Genomic DNA, 21,039 nt, shown 5'->3' with positions numbered 1-21,039 from the left:
TAAAACAGAAACGTTTCCTGAGTATCTAATGTGTATTAAGAACTTCGACAGGTGCTGGTGTTACAAAGATAACCAACTGTTTACCTTTAAGAGACTGATAGTTGAGCAGTCTTTCTATTATTTTGATCACTAACATGAATTTCCTTACCTGAAGGCAGAAATGTTTATATTCTTATATCTTCTTTGACTAGCAAGTTAATGTTCTCTATAAACTATAAATTATTACCATAGCAATGAGTTACTGTTAAAGATATTTAAAATATTATCTAAAAGAAGTAAATCTAATAACTATTACATGTTAACAGGTTATTCTTTTAAAGAATAGTGGAGAATAGGAAAAGGAATTAGTTCAACTAAAGAGTTTTATTTATTTATTTTTTGGACTATTTTTCTTTAGAAACTCATAATCAACGAGGAAGACCAATTTGTATAGCCACTGATGATTATGAAAGTGAGAGCGGAAGTATGATAAGCCAGACCGTTGCCATGGCAATCGCAGGGACATCGGTCCCTCAACTAACAAGGCCTGGCAGTTTCCTCCTCACGTCAACGGTAAAAACAATCCTCCTACAGAATTTTTTTTGCTAGAAAGACAAATATTTGGATATGCCCTTAAGTATATGAAATTATTGTTATCAACTGATGCAAAAGTACTCAGTTTTATTTATGAAAACATTAAAGTTCCCAGAATATTAACTGTTTTCTACCAAACAGTTTTAAAAATGATTACCTCAGGCTTTATAGGAGAAAGCCCTGTTTTCTGTCTTTCAGAATTTGGAAAATTGCCCCATTATAGATAGTTCATTTCTTTATTTTTTAAACCCGTTTTATTCTTTATCAGCCCTAAGAAAGATTCTCAGTCATTTGAGGATTTTTTTTAATCTGTGAGGATTTATACTTTTTTATGTTTGGAAAACACTTGGTATTTACTATGCCCCTGAATTTTCCCCCTCTTAAAGGCAGAAGGATTGGGGCAGGAAGGAACCAAATTGCCAATAGAGCAATATCAAGTTCTAGAAGTTTTAAATGATTTTTTTCCAGAAAAATGCAGTAATATTTAAGGAAACTGCCCTACTTGACAAATTTATAGCTTTATTAAGGTATTATTTACATATCAAAAAAATTCACCTATTGTAAGTGTATACCTTAATGGTTTTTAGTATAGTTACGGAGTTGTACAGGTATCACCACAAGCTAATTTTAGAACTTTTCCAACACCCTGGAAAGATTCCTTATACCTGTTAGCAGTCACTCCTACCCAAGCACTAGAGAGTGACTAACCTACTTCTATCTGTATAGAGTTTCCTATTCTGGACATTTTATATAAATGGAATTATTTACTGTATGATCTTTTGTGTTTGGATTCTTTCACTAAGCATGAGTTTTTGAGATTCATCCGTGCTGTGTATGTATCAATACTTCTTTCCTTTTTTATTGCCAAATTGTATTGATACACTAAAGTTTGTTTATCCATTTGTCAGTTGATGAACAGCTGGATCATTTCCACTTTGGGGCTGTTAGGAATAATGCTGCCATGAACATTTATGTACAAGTCTTTGTGTCCACATACGTTTTCATCTCTCTTAGGTAGATACCTAAGAGTAGATTTGCTGGATCATACGGTACCTCTATGTTTAACATTTTTAGAGACTTCTAAACTCTTTTTTTTTTAATGTGGCTATACTATTTTTCATTCTCATCAGCAATTAATAAGAATTTCTGTTCTCCAAATCCTCATCCACACTTGTTATTATCTGTCTTTTTGATTAGGACACCTTTAGTGATTGTAAATTGGAACTTCACTAGTTTTGATTTGCATTTCCCTAACAACCTACACATGTTGAACATCTTTTTGTGTGCTTATTGGCACATTGTTTTGTGTACCTCCTTTGCAGAAAAGTCTATTCAAATCTTTTGTCATTGGCCAGGAGCAGTGGCCCACACCTGTAATCCCAGAAATTTAGAAGGCTGAGGTGGGAGGATTGCTTGAGCTCAGGAGTTTGAGACCAGCCTAGGGGACATGACAAAACTCTGTTTCTATCCAAAACCACAAAAAATAGCCAGGCATGGTGGCGTGTGCCTACTGTAGTCCCAGCTACCTGGGAGGCTAAGGTGGGAGGATCATTTGAGCCTGGGAGGTGGAGGTTGCAGTGAGCCAAGATTGCACCATTGCTCTCCAGCCTGCACAACAAAGCAAGACCCGGTCTCAAAAGAAAAAAAAAAGTTTTCTATTTTAAGATAGTGTTATTCATCTTCTTGTTATTGAACTGAAAGAGTTCTTTATATATTCTGGATTTGTAAAATAATCAGCTATCTGATTTACAAATACTTTCTCCCTTCCTATGGATTATCTTTTTACTTTCTTGATGGTGTCATATGAAGTGTGAAAGTTTTTAATGAATTCCAGTGTATCAAATTTTTTTTTATTAATTGCACTTTTGGTGACCTACCTATAAAATAATACAATAAAGTACATGTACAAAATGTAATAATAAAATAAACAGCAACGTATCCACTGCTCATTTTAAGAAAGCAGACATCACAGCCTGGTAACCTTCAAAGCTACCAATGGCCTTCCTCAATTTGATCTCTCCCTCGCCTGAGAATGACCATTGTTCTTAATTTTGTAAACCTTTTTTTTTTTTTTAACTTTTGTGAAGTATACTACATATGACAAAGTACATAAAACATAAATGAATGAGGTTTTAAAACATTAGAAAATAAACAGCTTTGTAATTACCACTCAGGACAAAAACAAGAACGTTGGCTGCCTTCCAGAAGTTCTTAGCATGCCCTTTCTCAACCACAGCAACCCACCAAACTACTCACTGTCCTAATGATATAATTGCATAATTTTGTTTAGAGTTTTACCATCTAGGTCAGGTGTGGTGGCTCACTCCTGTAATCCCGGCACTTTGGGAGGCCGAGGTGGGCAGATCACTTGAAGTCAAGAGTTCAAGACCAGCCTAGCTAACATGGTAAAACCGATCTCTACTAAAAAATACAAAAATATTAGCCAGACATGCTGGCAGGCGCCTGTAATCCCACCTACTCAGGAGGCTGAGGCAGGAGAATCGCTTGAACCTGGGAAGTGGAGTTTACAGTAAGTCGAGGTCATGCCACTGTACTCCAACCTGGGCAACAAAGCAAGACTCTGTCTCAAAAAAATGGATAGAGAGAGAGAGAGAGTTTTACCATTGAAGTTTGCATTCTAAGATACTATAGTGTGTATATATATAGAGAGAGTTTGTTTGGTTTTGGTTTTATTTTTTGGGACGGAGCCTTGCACTGTAGCCTAGGTAGGCTGGAGTGCAGTGGCATGATCTTGGCTCACTGCAACCTCTGCCTCCTAGATTCAAGCGATTCTCTTGTCTCGACCTCCCAAGTAGGTGGGATTACAGGTGACCACCACCACACCTAGCTAATTTTTGTATTTTTAGTAGAGACGGGGTTTCACCATGTTGGCCAGTCTGGTCTCAAACTCCTGATCTCAGGTGATCCACCTGCCTCGGCCTCCCAAAGTGCTGGGATTATAGGCGTGAGCCACCATGCCCAGCCAAAATACTGTAGTTTAGTTTTATATTATGTTTTTAGTATTCATTAATGTTACGAAATGTAGCTGTAATTCACTGATTTTCATTTCAGTATGATATTCCATTGTCTAACTATAAATCAGTTTATTTGCCCATTCTATTGATAGATGTATGAATGGTTTCTGATCCTTGGTTATTTGCAAACAGCAATTTTGCAGACTTCTTAAAATATATATCCTGCATGCATATATATACTTTTATTTAGGGTATTTTCTAGAAGTGGAATTTGTTGGGTCATAGACTGTGGGTATCTTAATCTATAGCAGGTAATAGCCAACTATTTTCCAGAGGGCTTACCTTAATTTATACTTAACACCTACAGTATGAGAGTTCTCATTCCTTTGCATGTTCATCAATACTTAGAGAATTGTCAGATTTTTAAATATTTGCCAATCTGGTCATTTATAGTTGAATCTCATTTTAGCTTTTATTTCCCCAAAGACTTATGTGGTGTGCACTTTTCCATATGTATGATTGACCATTTGGATTCTCTCTTTTGAAGTGTCTAGAGTGCTTGTATTTTTGGTTGTTTGCTTTTGTTTAATGATTTTTAGGACTTTGTATGTTCTAGATCAAGTCCGTTGTCAGTTATAAGTGATTCAAATATTTCTTCTCTGTAGCTTGCTGTTTTACACATTTAATGGTGCATTTGGTGGTAAGAATGCCTACTTTTATTTTATTTTATTTTATTATTTATTTATTTTTTTGGGAGACGGAGTCTTGCTCTGTCACCCAGGTTGGAGTGCAGTGGCATGATCTCAGCTCACTGCAACCTCCGCCTCCTTGGTTTGAGCGATTTTCCTGCCTCACCCTCCTGAGTAGCTGGGACTACAGGCGTCCGCCACCATGCCTGGCTAATTTTTTTGTGTTTTTAGTAGAGACAGGGTTTCAGCATTTTAGCCAGGATGGTCTCAATCTCCTGACCTCGCGATCCACCCATCTCGGCCTCCTAAAGTGCTGGGATTATAGGCTGAGCCACCCGCCCGGCCTAGAATGCCTAATTTTAAAATACTTAAATGTATCAGTCTTGCAGCTAATATTTTCTATATCTTCTTTAAGGAATTTTCTTCTATTTCAGAATTTTGAAGGTATTCTGTGTTACATTCTAAATTTTCTTTTGTTCTTCCTTTTACATTGAATCTTAAAATCTACCTGAAATAGATTTTTTAATATACAGTATAATTTGGGAGTCCAGATTCATTTGTTTATTTATTTATATTGCATATTATACCAGATTATTTCAGCACCATTTATTAAAAGAATATTTTCCCTACGTCTCTGTAGTACTGCCTCTATATGGTCTACTACGTAGAGAAAGTAATACATTTTAAAATTTTTTCTTGGCTACGTTTTGGCCCTCTGTATATCTACATAAATTTGAAAATCAGCTCGTAAAGTTCCACTAAAATAAATAAACAAAAACCAATGAACCTGTTGGAATTTTAGTTAAGATTGTATTGAATTATAATTACACTATTGAATCTTCTAATTTTTGAACAGAAATCCCCCCATCATTTAGGCGGCCTTTAGTGTCTTTTAGTACATAAACTTTTTTAGTTTCTACCAAGGAAGACTAGCATATCTTTTGTAGATTTATTATTCATGCTTGATATTTTTTAATGTTTTTATAAATGTCTTTTTCAAAAATTCTGTTTTCTAACTGTTGATTGCTTTGTATGGAAATGGAATCAATTTTTGTACAGAAACAAAATACTCATTATAAAAAAAAATGATTTTTGTACAGTGATTTTTATTTCCACAAGAATTGATAAAGTGAGAAACTGATAACACATTTATAGATTTTTTTTCCTACACACAATCATATAATTTGTGAATAATAACAATGTAGTTTCTTCCTGTCAATTTTTTTTAATATATATAATTTATTGTACTGGCTGGTACCTCCAGTACACTGTTGAATAGAAGTGGTGATGTTTGTATCTTTAAAAGTAAAACTTTCAGCATGTCATTCTTAAACATATGTTCTGTGTGTTTTGGGTTTTTTTTAAAGATACTTTCCTTTATTGTGGAAGTCTCTTTCTATTACTAGTTTACTAAGCATTTTTTTTTTAGTTATGAATAGTTGAATTGTTATCGAATGCCTTTTCCGCATTCAGTGAGATGGCTGTATTGTTTTGCTTTTTGGTCTTTTAGTGTTGTTTATTTAAATTGATTTTCTAGTGTTAAACCAACATTGTAATCCTGAATTAAACTCAACTTCTTCATAATTGTGTACTAATGGATTTTGTTTGCTAATATTTTGTTAGGATTTGTATATGCATGGTGATAAGATTGCCTATAATTTTTCTTTCTTATATTCTTTTCAGGTTTTAGAATCAAGGTTAGGTTAGCCAATTAAAATGCAGTAGGGAGTTTTCTCTTTTATTCTCTTCTCTGCAAGTACGTAAGATTAGAATTATTTCTTAATGGAATATTTGGAAAACTTATGAAGCCATCTGTGCTTGAAGTGTGTTCTTTTTTAGGTTTTAAAATTACTGTTATAATTTATTATCTGTGAGACTGTTGAAATTTTCTGTTTCTTCTTACATTGATTATTTATTTATTTTTTTATTTATTTATTTTGAGATGGAGTCTCACTCTATCACCCAGGCTGGAGTGCAGTGGGATGATCTCGGCCCACTGCAACCTCTGCCTCCTGGATTCAAGCCATTCTCCTGCCTCGGCCTCCTGAGTAGCTGGAATTACAGGCGTCTGCCACTGTGCCCGACTAATTTTTGTATTTTTAGTGGAGACAGGGTTTCACTGTGTTGGCCAGACTGGTCTTGAACTCCTGACCTCAGGTGATCCCCCGCCTTGGTCTCCCAAAGTGCTGGAATTAACAGGTGCGAACCACTATGCCTGGTCTTCTTAACAATGCTTTTTGTAAATTTTATCCTAGTAGAAATGTATTCAAATTTCTTGACTTACAAAGTTATTCAAAAGACCTTGTATAATTTTTTAAATGTCTGTATCATCTGTAGTAGATGTAAACTTTTTTTCTATGGCTAGATTTTTGTACCTTTTCTTACCTTTATCAGTCTTACCAGACAGTTGAAATATATTGTTAGTCTTTATAAAGAACCAGTATGGGGGCACTGTTGACTCTCACTTTTTAATGTTTATTATTTATTATCTTCTGCTTTCTTTGGGTTTACATTCATGTTCTTTTTCTAACTTCTTGAGATAGATGCTTAACTCACTAATTTTCATCCTTTCTTTTTTGATATGTATTTTCAGCCTATGCATTTTTCTTCTATTGTTTAGTTAAATGCTGTTTATATGTAACATTTTTTCCTTTTTGTTTATTATATTTTAAGTTCTGGGATGCATGTGCAGAATGTGCAGGTTTGTTACATAGGTATATACATGCCGTGGTGGTTTGCTGCACCCATCAGCCCGTCAATTACATTAGGTATTTCTCTTAATGCTGTCACTCCCCTACCCCCCTACTCCCCGACAGGCCCCAGTGTGTGATGTTCCCCTCCCTGTGTTCATGTGTTCTCATTGTTTGACTCTCATTTATGAGTGAGAACGTGGTATTTGGTTTTCTGTTGCTGTGTTAGTTTGCTGAGAATGATGGTTTCCAGCTTCATCCATGTCCCTGCAAAGGACATGAACCCATCCTTTTTATGACTGCATAGTATTCCATGGTGTATATGTGCCACATTTTATTTATCCAGTCTATCATTGATGGGCATTTGGGTTGTTTCCAAGTGTTTGCTATTGTGAATAGTGCCGCAGTAAACATACAGGTGCATCTGTCTTTATAGTAGAATGATTTATAATCGTTTGTGTATATACCCAGTAATGGGATTGCTGGATCAAATGGTATTTCTGGTTCTAGATCCTTGAGGAATTAGCACACTGTCTTCCACAATGGTTGAACTAATTTACACTCCCAAAAACAGTGTAAAAGCATTCCTATTTTTCCACATCCTCTCCAGCATCTGTTGTTTCCTGACTTTTTAATGATCACCATTCTAACTGGTGTGAGATGGTATGTCACACCAGTTAGATTTGCATTTCTGTAATGACCAGTGATGATGAGCTTTTTTTCATGTTTGTTGGTCTCATAAATGTCTTCTTTTGAGAAGTGTCTGTTCATATCCTTTCCCCACTTTTTGATGGCATTGTTTGTTTTTTTCTTGTAAATTTGTTTAAGTTCTTTGTAGATTCTGGATATTAGCCCTTTGTAAGTTGGATAGATTGCAAAATTTTTCTCCCATTCTGTAGGTTGCCTCTTTACTCTGATGATAGTTTCTTTTGCTGTGCAGAAGCTCTTTAGTTTAATTAGATCCCATTTGTCAATTTTGGCTTTTGTTGCCATTGCTTTAATCATGAAGTGTTTGCCCATGCCTATGTCCTGAATGGTATTGCCTAGGTTTTCTTCTAGGGTTTTTATGGTTTTAGGCCTTACGTTTAAGTCTTTAATCCATCTTGAGTTAATTTTTGTATAAGGTGTAAGGAAGGGGTCCAGTTTCAGTTTTCTGCATATGGCTAGCCAGTTCTGAACACCATTTATTAAATAGGGAATCCTTTCCCCATTGCTTGTTTTTGTCAGATTTGTCCAAGATCAGATGGTTGTAGATGTGTGGTATCATTTCTGAGGCCTCTGTTCTGTTCCATTGGTCTATATATCTGTTTTGGTACCAGTACATGATGTTTTGATTACTCTAGCCTTGTAGTATAGTTTGAAGTCTGCCGAGACCAGCTCAGTTGGGGAGACCTTAACCCAGTGGCCCTAGAGGAATTAAAGACACACACAGAGAAATATGGAGGTGTGAAGTGGGAAATCAGGGGTCTCACAGCCTTCAGAGCTGAGAGCCCCAAACAGAGATTTACCCACATATTTATTAACAGCAAACCATTTATTAGCATTGTTTCTATAGATACTAAATCAACTAAAAGTATCCCTTATGGGAAACGAAGGGATGGGCCGAATTAAAAGAATAGATTGGGCTAGTTAACTGCAGCAGGAACACGCCCTTAAGACACATCTAGCTCATGCTATTGTTTGTGGCTTAAGAATGCCTTTAAGCGGTTTTCCACCCTGGGCGGGCCAGGTTTTCCTTGCCCTCATTCCCATAAACCCACAACCTTCCAGCTTGTTCATTAGGGCCATTATGGACATGTCACAGTGCTGCAGAGATTTTGTTTATGGTGAGTCTTGGGGCCAGTTTATGGCCAGATTTTGGGGGGCTTGCTTCTAACATGTCTCCCTTTGATTTGCAAAGAGATAAAAGCAAGGGCAGCTCGTAGGATTCGGGATTCACATCTGCAGACTATACAAAGACAGACAACATAGATTAAAAGCACAGTCATTGAAATCACAGAGCTTAAGTGTTTTTATCCATTTTAATGGGTTACTAGCTGCTAATTTGTCTGCAGTTCCTTTAAGCACTCCAGTTTCTGGCATTAAGGTCTGGTGTGCCTGGGATGCTTTAAATATTTGTTCTTTTAATTTTGCTGTATCCAGAAACAAGTTTGTAGAGTGTCCTTCTAGATGCTTTTTTATTCTTTCCCAGATTTTGATCTTATTAAGAGCATTTAACAGTTTCCACAAATCCTTATATTTAGCTCCTAGAGCGGGCCATATCATTTGAGGTTGAGGTGCCATTATATAACCATGGTTCCAGATAATAGGAACTTTTGCCCTACTTCCTATCATTTCTACCATCTGACCATTTTGTTCAGATCATCTGAACATAGTGTGGCCATGGCACGCAGACTGAGAGGTGCAATTCAAGCTAAACATCACATTAGGGGACCAATTAATAATTAATGATTCCACAGGAATCGTCGTGCAGCACCTCTGCCTGTTCTGCAATGCAATCTTCCTAAACAAGTACGTTCATTTTTTCTAACTGGGCCCAGTCCTGTTTACAAATAGGTTTTTGAGGGTGGTATGCCTCAATTATAAGAGTAGATTTATTACGGTAAATACTGAGATCAGAAAGCATGTGTAACTGTGTCAAAGAGTGATTGCATCTAGACATTATTACCAGCCCTTACTGAAGGAATGCTCACGGCAGTGGTGATAACCACTATCATAGCTACCATTAAATTATTTATTGTGACTGGTTGTCCCGCTTTCCTCAGGTTTTCTTCCGCCATCTGTGACAGCTTCTTGGCTGTGTTCAACGGGTGTTGCTCGTGACAGTTGGGGTCCTCCTCAGGGTCAGTCTAGACGTGGCTGCAACTGGGGGGTCCTCGGGATCCTCCCAGAGTCTCTTGCTCGGCATCTGGCTCATGATAAGGTTTCAAGTATCCTGATGGTATCCAAATAGGCTGTTGATTTTTGCCTGGAGAAATAGAAGCATAACCTCTACCCCAACTTATTATTTTACCTATATCCCAACTTTTTGTTATTGGATCTTTTCACCAAATAATGCTAGATTCAGTTGTGTATAGGCTGTCCTGTAATCCCTATTTTTTCTCCTTTTTTGTCATCAGTCATTCATCTGTATGAAATCGTAACTGAGAATTTTCAATTAACTGTGTGGAGTGAACCATGTATGAAGAATCAGAAATCACATTAATAGGCTTATCAAAAGCAGTCAATATCTCAATTATTGCTACAAGCTCCATTTTTTTAGCTGAAGTATAGGACGTCTGGAAAACTTCACTTTTTGAGCCAAATAAGAAGCTTTACCATTACTAGACCCATCTGTAAAAACATTCTCAGCACCTTCGATTGGTTTAAACTTAGTTATTTTAGGGAGAATCCAATTAGTTAATTTCAAAAACTGAAGCAGCTTCATTTTAGGAAAATGATTATCGAGAATACCCACAAAGTCAGCTAAATGGGTTTGCCAAGTAAGACTATTTATAAAAGCTTGCTGTATTTGTGCCTTCATGAGAGGGACAATAATTTTTCCAGGATCATATCCATGTAATTTAACAATCCGAGTTCTCCCAGTCCCTATCATACTGATTTGATCTAAATAAGGAGTTAGAGTCCATGAATTAGTATGTGGAAGAAAAAACCATTCTACTAAGTCCTGTTCTTGGACAGTAACACCAGTAGGTGAATGCTGAGTTGAAAGGTAGCAATACCTAGAGCAGGTCGTATCGAATTAATATCCCCTAGTAATTTTTGAAAGTCATTTAATGTTTTTAGTTGATCCCTATGTATGGTTACTTTCTGTGGCACAATGATAGTGTCATTTACTAAGGTCCCCAAGTAGGAGTAAGGAATAGTAGTCTGCATTTTGTCAGGAGCTATAATTAAACCAGCGCCAGAAATCGAATTTTGCAAGTGATCATAACATTGGAGTAATATTTCTGGAGTGGGGGCAGCACAAAGTACATCATCCATATAGTGAATAATGTAACACTGTGAAAACTTTTTACTAGTAGGTTCAATTGCTTGCCCCACTTACGTCTGGCAAATTGTTGGGCTGTTTAACATGCCCTGGGGCAGCACTTTCCAATGATAATGCTTAGCAGGCTGCTGGTTGTTTACTGCAGGAATTGTAAATGCAAACCATTCAGTCTTGCTCAGCTAAAGGGATAGTAAAGAAACAGTCTTTTAAATCTGTAACTATTAAAGGCCAATTTTTTGGAATTATAGCAGGAGAAGGCAGTCCTGGCCGTAATGCTCTCGTAGGTTGTATAACTGAATTGATGGCTCTTAAGTCAGTTAACATTCTCCATTTTCCTGATTTTTTCTTAATTACGAAAACTGGAGAATTCCAAGGAGAAAATGTTGGAGCTATGTACCCATTTTCTAATTGTTCAGTAACTAATTTCTCTAAAGCCTATAGTTTTTCTTTACTTAGCAGCCATTGTTCTATCCAAATTGGCTTATCTGTTAACCCTTTTAAAGGTATAGGTTCTGGAGGCTTAACAGTGGCTGCCATCAAAAATTATTTCCTAATCTTTGGCGGGAACTTTGTTTTTCTGCTTGAAGCGGTTCTTTCAAACCTTGCAAATTTTTTTTCTAGTCCCATACCAGGGACATACCCCGTTTCATGCATTGTATGTTGACTTTGAGGGCTCTATAATTGTTCTGGAATTAGAACTTGTGCTTCCCATTGTTGTAATAAATCTCTTCCCCATAAATTTATAGGTACAGAAGTTATAGTTGGTTGAATAGTCCCAGATTGTCCATCGGACCCTTCACAATGCAAAATGTAACCACTTTGATATACTTCAGCGGCTTTACCAACTCCAACTATGTTAAATTGAGCCGGTTGAATTGGCCACGTGGACTGCCGGTGCTGTAGAGAAATGATTGAAATGTCCGCTCCTGTATCTACCAAACCTTTAAATTTCTTTCCTTAAATAGTTATTTCACAGGTAGGACGTTATCGGTGATTTGATTTACCCAATAAGCTGCTTTGCCTTGTTTATTTGTGCTTCCAAATCCTCCTGTTTGTTTAATTTCACTTTTTCCCATTCCCACATACAGCACAATCAGGAGCTGTGCCATGAGCTCTCCTGGCTCTGCTTTCCAGGGAACAGAAGTAGATATAACAATTTGAATTTCCCCATTGTAATCCGAATCAGTGACTCCTGTATGTATTTGTATGCCTTTTAGACTTACACTAGACCTTCCTAAAAGTAATCCTATTGTCCCTGCTGGCAAGGGTCCACAGACTCCTGTTGGGACCTTTTGCAGGGGTTCCCCAGGCAGAAGGCTCATAGCTTTTGTGCAGCATGAATCTACTGCAGCACTACCGGCTGTGGCGGGGGACAGACATTGTACAGGGGTGAGGGAATTACCTGAGCTGGAAATGCCCCGGTTTAGAACAGGGCCCCGCCCCTCATGGCATTCCCCGAAATGGGGACACTGACTAGCCCAGTGTTTTCCTTTTTTACATTTTGGACATATTTCAGACTCAACAGTTTTCTTTTTTCCCCTATCTGGCGGCCTGACTCGCTGATTTTTTCTACATTCTTTTTTAGTATGACCATGCTTCCCACAGTTAAAACAAGCCCCAGGAAATGGAGTATTTCCTTTATCTACTCTCGGTCCTGCCATTGCCTGTGCCAACAAGGTAGCTTTATGCAGATTACCTCCGATACCATCACAGGCCTTGATATAATCAACTAAATGTGCTTTTCCTCTGAGAGGTTGCAGAGCAGCCTGGCAATCGGGATTAGCATTGTCGAAAGCTAATAACTGCAACACTATATCCTGAGCAGCCGAATCTGCAACCATCCTTTTAAGAGACTCCTGTAACTGAGCTATAAAATCAACTTATGGTTCCCTTGGTCCCTGTTTTATAGCACTAAAGGAAGGGTATTGTTCTCCACCTGAAGTGATTTTTTTCCCAAGCTCTAATGCCCACTCCTCTAAGCTGTTCTATGGCGTCATCCTATGTGACCAGTTGTGCATCTAAACCAGCCCAGCCGCCAACCCCCAAAAGTTGATCTGCAGTTACAGTAATTTGAGATTGGGGCATGGGCATTGCGAGCAGCCTGAATGGAAGCTGCATCCGCCCACCAAGTTTTAAATTGTAAGAACTCAGCAGTAGTTAGACAAGCTCGAGTAAGAGTGTCCCAGTCAGTAGGAATAATCCAACTGGAAACAGTAACACTCTTTAACAGTCCCATTACAAAAGGAGAACCTGGTCCATACTGACTTATTGCTTGTTTTAAGTCTTTGAGTAATTTAAAAGGAAAAGGCTCAAATGTAGCTGTAATTTTTCCCTGTTGATCTGGGGGGTGTATTCTAACAGGGAATTGCCAGGCCTCTTAATCACCCTCTTGTCTAGCTTGCTGAATTCCTGCCTGAATAGAACTAAGAGCAGTCGCTGGAGGCACTGCTCGAACAGTCACTGGGGCAACTACTTTTCACCCAGTGTCCTCTGGAAAAGAAAGATCTGGGGGGTCATTTTCTTCAAAATAATAATGAGGGGGTGCAGAAGGGTAGGGATGAATCTCTCCTTCCTTTGCCACTTTGGCTTTAGCTGGTAAATAAACCTGCTCTGTAACCTCATCTGTTACTTTGCTATACTCTCGTTCCTCATTATCAGTGTGAAAAAGTTCCAAGGTGAAACGAACCAGACCCCATACCTGTCCCATTGCTACCCTGACGCTTCCGAGCTCCCCTTCTTACTCACCACGGGGATTGCTTTAAGAGTACTCAGGTGTCATCCAGCTAGTGTGCCATTCCAACCCTCTTTCCGGCGACCCTTCGACCTGGATTTGAGCCCCCATGAATGGGCGCCACTTGCCGAGACCGACTAAGTCAGGGAGACCCTAACCCAGTGACGCTAGAGGAATTAATGACACACAGAAATATAGAGATGTGAAGTGGGAAATCAGGGGTCTCACAGCCTTCAGAACTCAGAGCCCCTAACAGAGATTTACCCACATATTTATTAACAGCAAACCAGTCATTAGCATTGTTTCTGTAGATATTAAATTAACTAAAGGTATCACAGAAACGAAGGGATGGGCCAAATTAAAAGAATTGATTGGGCTAGTTAACTGCAGCAGGAACATGCCCTTAAGACACAGATCGCCCATGCTGTTGTTTGTGGCTTAAGAATGCCTTTAAGCAGTTTTCCACCCTGAGTGGACCAGGTGTTCCTTGCCCTCATTCCCGTAAACCCATAACCTTCCAGCTTGGGCATTAGGGCCATTATGGACATGTCACAGTGCTGCAGAGATTTTGTTTATGGTGAGTCTTGGGGCCAGTTTATGGCCAGATTTTGGGGGGCTTGCACCCAACAGAAGTCATGTAGTGTGATGCCTCCAGCTTGGTTCTTTTTGCTTAGGATTGTCTTGGCTATACTGGCATTTTTTAAAAAGTGTATATCTTATTTATTCAACTTAGTTGCAGTCTCTTACATCTTCCCCAAATGGTTTTATCTTCTCTCTTTTTGCCAGTTAGTCTTCCCTTCTCATTGCCTCTAGGGTCACATTGCCTGCTACATCCTCCCTTCTGTCATCTGTGACTTCTAAATTGTGAGCTGAGGGAACAAGTTTACCGTGATCAATAGGTAGCATTTGCAAGATTCATTTCAGAATGACTCTGAAGTTCATTATGATTTCTTCTTAGGCCTTTGGACTATTTAAGAAGTTGTTTTTGTCTTAAATTTTCGGTCTTGAAATTCTAGGTATCCTTTTGTTTCTGATTTTGGCCTAATTAAATGATCAGAGAACATAACTCTGTATGATAACAGTTTGTTATATTTGTGGCAACTAGTTTTATGGTCTAGTATATGGTCAGTTTTTGTAAATATCTGATGCATTCTAAAAGAATGAATATTCTTTCATTGTTAGTTACAGCATTCTATGTCCTGTACTCTTGTTTGTTTAAATCTTTTTGGTCTTTACTAAATTTTACATACTTATTCTAATATCCCACTACAATTGTGGTTTTGTAATTTCTCCTTGTCATTCTGTCAGAGTTTTGTTTCTCTTGAGGCCTGATTATGAAACATTTAACATTTTTATATAATTTTTGGTGGATTGCACTTTCATCTACATGAACTATGATGCTTTTTAAAATTAGTTATAACTACACTAGGTTTTCTTTGCCGTGTGTGTGTGTGTGTGTGTAGCATGACTTTTTCATCCCTTTACTTCCAACATTTCTTATTATGTTTTAGGTATTTCTTTTAAAAACAGCATATAGTTAGATTTTTTTTCTTGTCTCTTAAAAATCTGGTTTGTTAATCTTTCTCTTTCAGTAGAGTTTCTAATCCATTTACATTTAGTTTAATTAAATTGAATGTATTTAACATTTTATGTTCTACTTTATATCGTCTTACCCCATTATAGTTTTTTTTTCCCTCTCATTTATTGACTTCTTGTTGTTGTTGTTGTTGTTGAGAAAGGGTCTTGCTCTGTCACCCAGGCTGGAGTGCAGTGGCACAATCTCAGCTCACTGCAACCCCTGCCTACCACGTTCAAGTGATTCTCCCACCTCAGCCTCCTAAGTAGCTGGGCTTACAGGCGACTGCCACTGTGCCTGGCTAATTTTTTTTTTTTTTTTTAGTTATGGAGTCTCACTGTGTCGCCCAAGCTGGAGTGCAGTGGTGCAATCTCAGCTCACTGCCAGCTCTGCCTCCCAGGTTCACGCCATTCTTCTGCCTCTGCCTCCTGAGTAGCTGGGACTACAGGTGCCCGCCACCATGCCTAGCTAATTTTTTTGTATTTTTTTTAGTAGAGACGGGGTTTCACTGTGTTAGCCAGGATAATCTCGATCTCCTGATCTCATGATCCACCCGCTTCAACCTCCCAAAGTGCTGGGATTACAGGCGTGAACCACCATGCCTGGCCAGTTTTTTTTTGTATTTTTAGTAGAGACGAGTTGCACCATGTTGGCCAGGCTAATCTCAAACTCCTGGCGTCAAGTGATCTACCCAACTTAGCCTCCCAAAGTGCTGTATATATTCGTATAAGGCAGTTTTGTTAATGATTGACCATGTGTTTCAGAGGTCATAGTGGAAGAATTTTAGGAGATGGAGCAGACGTGGCAAGTGAGGTAAGAAGAAAGAATATAAAGAGCTATGTGTGTGGTGATCAGAGTTCGAGTCATGAATGAAGGCTTTTGAAGGCTGGGCCTGTTGAGGTGGTAGACACAAACTGGGGAAAATAATTTAATGAGGTTAATCCTGCTGGTCTGAAGGCAGAGAGTAATTGTGAAACTGTGGCTGTTGTAATATGGAAGGAGAGGTATGAATCTTGGCCTGGAAAATGTAGAACTCTGGCACCTCTTCCTCATTCCTGGTAATAGTGTTATGAAACAATTCTTTCTGTTTTCTAGAGGTCATCCCTTCTCAAGCAGAAAATTAAGAACTAATGAGCTAGGGCATTTATTATAGATGATAAATTAACTTCTGTACACCTAGAGTGGTCCTCGCTGTCAATGTCTTTGGGACAATGGGGAAAATAGTCCCTCAAATCATTTTTTGTAGGGCTTAATTATGCCATGGAACCCTGGTTAATACTGTTCTGGATACTAATCTTAGGTTGGTTTTATATATGCACATTTCTACTAATTTGTAATGTGCCTTTTTAATGTATTTATTTGAATGAATACAAATTCTCATTTTTAATGTAGGCAAATGTGACCATCTTTTTTATAGTTTATGGTTTTTATGTCTTATTTAAGATATACTGTCCTTCCCCCAAGATTATAAATATATTGTCTTATATTTCCCGTTGAAAGCTTTAAACATTTTGCCTTTTGTATTTAAAATTCTTTCTTTGTCTAGATCTATTTTCTGTATGATGGTACAAGGTCGGAATCTGCTTTTTTTTTCTCGAGGAAGATCAATTGTCTCAACATCATTTATTAAACAGTTCCTCCTTTCAGTAGTGGTCCGCAGTGCCAGCTCTGTCACAGATCAGATTTTCAGATATGCATAGGACATTTTTTGTGTTCTTTATTCTGTTTCATTTGACTGCCAAAAATATACCAAAATCAAATTGTCCTAATTATTTTAGTTTAGTAAGCGCACGTATCTGGTAGAACACATTCATCTCCCTCCTCCCCACATCCCACCTTGTTCTTCTTCAAGAGTATCTTGGCTCTCTGCTTTTCCCCCATTAAATTTTAAAAATCACTGGTCAAAGTTCCAGGAAAACCCAACTGGGATTTTGGTTAGAATTGCATTGATCTTATAGAATAATCTGAGGGAAAACTGACATCTTTACATTACTGATTCTTTTTCATGTTTGTCTTAATTCTTCCAAAATGTGTCACTGTGTTATTGGCAATTTATGTGGGAATATAAGAGATGTCGGTGTATGCCTGTTTGTCAAGATGAGAATAATTTTTTTTATTGTATTTCTGAAAAATAGGTACTTGAAAATTCAGTCAGTGCTGTGTATTTATGTGTACCTGAAAGTTCAGCTATAAAAAGTGTCTGTCCTTAAAATAAAGGAGCATTTTCCTTATGAGAACAATTGTGGATTTAGGGATGAGGGTCAAAGTTCTTTTGTGCCCGGCTCAGAAGCAGTATAGCAAAACAGTTAAGCAAAGCTTATGTGGGTCACTTATATGCATGGGCAACCATGAGAGGCAGTAAACAAAGTGGATATGAGCTTGGAGCTTGTGTCTCGGGAGCCACACTTTCTGTGTTGAAATTCTTGTCCTGCCACTTATTACAAAATACTTCTGGTGGGTCAGGTTTTTTTTTTTCTGTAAGATGGGGTGAGTAGTAATACTTATTTCTTTGAGTGATTGTGAAGAATAAATAAGTTAATATACATAAAGCATTTGGTCATTAATTATCACCCAGTATAGAAGGAAGATTGGTGAGGTGGTTGAGATCATGACTTCAGCAGTTGTGTATGTTCAACTTTCCTATGTCTTTCCTCTCAACATCCCCTCTACTTCTTCCTCATTTTTAGTTAGTATATTTATCAACTGAGTATTAGAACATAGTATAATAGTGAAGAGTATAGGCTTTGGAGTCTGGTTAACCTGGACTAAAATGCTAGCTTTACCCTTTTTTAGTACCATAAGGCAAATTAATCTCTAGCCTTCAGTTTTCTTACCTGCAAACTCGTAATAATAATAATGTCATAGTTTACAGTTGTTGTGAGAGCTAAATAAAATGTGATTAGCATAGTTTCTTGCACATTTCAAATTTTATTTTTTGTCATCATCATCATTATTATTATCATCTGTATTCTTATCTGTAAAATTGAGATGATACAACCTGCTTGGTAATACTGTTGGAGGACTAAATCAAATAATGTATGTAAAGTGTTTAGTATGATGACTGAAACAGAGTATATGTCCAATAAATGGTACTGTAAATGTGTTTTTATTTAGTTTTTCATTTCTGTTTTACATACTGTATACAAATATAGATTGGTGTTTGAAAATAGCGTTTCAACCTTATATGCTACTATAAGTACAAATACCTTTTTACTTCTGTATGGCCTAAGACTTTTCGTCTTTGTATCAGTGGTGCTTGATTAGAAACAATAGTCCTCTAAGTCTGACATACCCAATTTTGTCGTACTTTCTACTCTTAGCCCACTCTTATTTACTGTGAGTCAGTTGCTTTTTTCCTTTATTTTCATTATATCTGATATTCTGTGATGTATATCTTTTAGTTTTTAATGGTAGAATCTTTTAGTTTTTATCTTTATGTTTTTTATTAACGTGTTTATCCTCTGCTGACAGTCATGCAGTAGATTACAACAAACTCCTATTAGCAGGAAAGTTTCATTAAACTTCAGGCTCTTAATCTTAAGGTTATATATGATCCTTTTACACAAGTGTTGTCTAAAATGGTTCTTTTTAATTATATTATTCTTAAGCAATTTTTGTTTTATTGTTTTTAGAAGAGAACAGTTGATAGCCAAAAAACAAGAAATGGTCATTGATCAATCTATCTCATTCTACTGCTCTTTCTTTTCAGAGTGGCAGACAACACACTACCTTTTCAGCAGAATCAAGTCGAAGCCTTTTGATCTGTCTACTTTGGGTTCTCAAAAATGCAGATGAAACAGTTCTACAGAAGTGGTTTACAGATCTCTCAGTCTTACAACTAAACCGGCTGTTAGATCTGCTTTATCTCTGTGTATCTTGCTTTGAGTATAAAGTAAGTGGTCATTATACCATTGCAAAGAACAAGAAAGGAAACATAATGCGGAAAAAATAGAAGAAAATTTCCTCAAAACCTGTTCTCTTCTAATGTTTAAATTTTAGGGGAAAAAAGTGTTTGAAAGAATGAATAGCTTGACCTTTAAGAAATCAAAAGACATGAGAGCAAAGCTTGAAGAAGCTATCCTTGGGAGCATAGGAGCTAGGCAAGAAATGGTACGCCGAAGCCGAGGACAGCTCGGTACGTACACAATAGCTTCTCCTCCTGGTGAGAATTTCTTCAATTTCCTTGAGTTATATATTGTAATGATTATTGTTGCTAGTCTTAAATGTCAATCCTATGCTTTTCAAAAAGCATTTTAACTGTAACTGTAAATTAACTTGAATAATCATTTCTCTGCAGTAATACAAGTTAGAATTATGATTAAGGTGAGTCAACATACCCCCTAGTTTTCTCTAGATAGTCTTGGTTCATACCTGTTGCCCTTATATAGTTAATAGCATCCATCCTCCCTTTTTAAAAAGACTTTATTTTTGTAGAGCAGTTTTAAGTTCACAGTAAAACTGAGCAAAAGTACAGAGATTTCCCATATACCCCTTAGCATGCATAGCCTCCCCCATTATTAACATCTGCCATCAGAGGTGCATTTATTGTAACTGGTGAACCTACATTAACACATCATCACCCAGAGTCCATAGTTTATGTTAGGGATGATTCTATGTAACATCTGTTTTTACTTTTTTTTTTTTTTTTTTTTAATTGAGACAGATTCGCCCTCTGTCACCCAAGCTGGAGCACAGTGGTGTGATCGTGGCTTACTGCAGCATTGACCTCCCTCGCCCAAGCAATTCTTCCACCTTCACCCCCCAGTACACACATACCCTGGTAGCTGGGACTACAGGTGTGAACCACCATGTTCAACTAATTTTTTTTTTTTTCTTTTTTAGAAATTGTCTCACTATATTGCCCAGGCTAGTCTTGAATTCCTGAGCTCAAGTGATACTCCCACATTGGCCTCTCACGGTGCTGTGAGCCACCATGCCTGGCCCATTTTTACTCTTTATTTGCAAAATGAATTAATATGCCCTGTATGTAAGGCAAAAATATTGCCCATCAAACTCAAATAGCAGTGAGACAAAACAGTTTAGTAGTATTTGAGACTGGTTTTCTAATCCCAGATCTGCTACCCATTAGCCAAATAACCTTGGCCAAGTCACTTAATCTCCCCACCTTCCTTTTCCTTATAAATTTGTGATTGTTTTCAGAATTTAGAAGATAGTGTAACTAACTGATCTTATCATCTTTATAGTAATCATGTATGTGGAAACGTTTTGTAAATTCTAAAGTGACATACAGACAAAACTGTTGCTAAGAGTTTCTTAAGGCCAGGACCATGGGTTGGTCATCTGTGTAGATGATACATGCCACAGCACAATATGTATTTGTTAACTTAAAATATGAATGTAAGTGTGAATGGATTTTTAATTGTTTTCTGACAGTCAATTAGCATAATAATCATCTGTTTATCATTTATATACTGTGTGTTTTATAGTAATGAAAAGACAGTCTTTGCCTTTAAAAAAAATAGAGCACCATTTTTTCACTTTAGTTATACACAATTTAAGGTGTACTTTTGGGTTTTCATTCATTATAGATGGAAACCCTTGGCTGGGCGCAGTGGCTCACGCCTGTAATCCCAGCACTTTGGGAGGCCGAGGCGGGCAGATCACGAGGTCAGGAGATCAAGACCATCCTGGCTAACACGGTGAAACCCCGTCTCTACTAAAAATACAAAAAAATTAGCCAGGCGTGGTGGCAGGTGCCTGTAGTCCCAGCTACTCGGGAGGCTGAGGCAGGAGAATGGCGTGAACCTGGGAGGTGGAGCTTGCAATGAGCCGAGATCGCGCCACTGCACTCCA

General features: G+C 37.6%; 1 protein-coding gene across 1 annotated transcript in view; it reads left to right on the top strand.

Annotated features, from left to right (window-relative positions):
* The window catches only part of DOCK7 (dedicator of cytokinesis 7), a 227,107-nt gene that overhangs the window by 150,993 nt on the left and 55,075 nt on the right, over positions 1-21,039 (top strand). The window contains 3 exon segments of the mRNA XM_050752462.1: positions 398-552; positions 18,935-19,117; positions 19,225-19,360. Coding sequence (XP_050608419.1) covers positions 398-552; positions 18,935-19,117; positions 19,225-19,360 — 474 coding nt within the window.

The sequence above is a fragment of the Macaca thibetana genome, chromosome 1, assembly GCF_024542745.1.
Source record: "Macaca thibetana thibetana isolate TM-01 chromosome 1, ASM2454274v1, whole genome shotgun sequence".
Taxonomy (NCBI): Eukaryota; Metazoa; Chordata; class Mammalia; order Primates; family Cercopithecidae; genus Macaca; species Macaca thibetana.
Note: the sequence above shows the minus strand (reverse complement) of the source record. Positions and strands in the feature narration are given on the sequence as shown.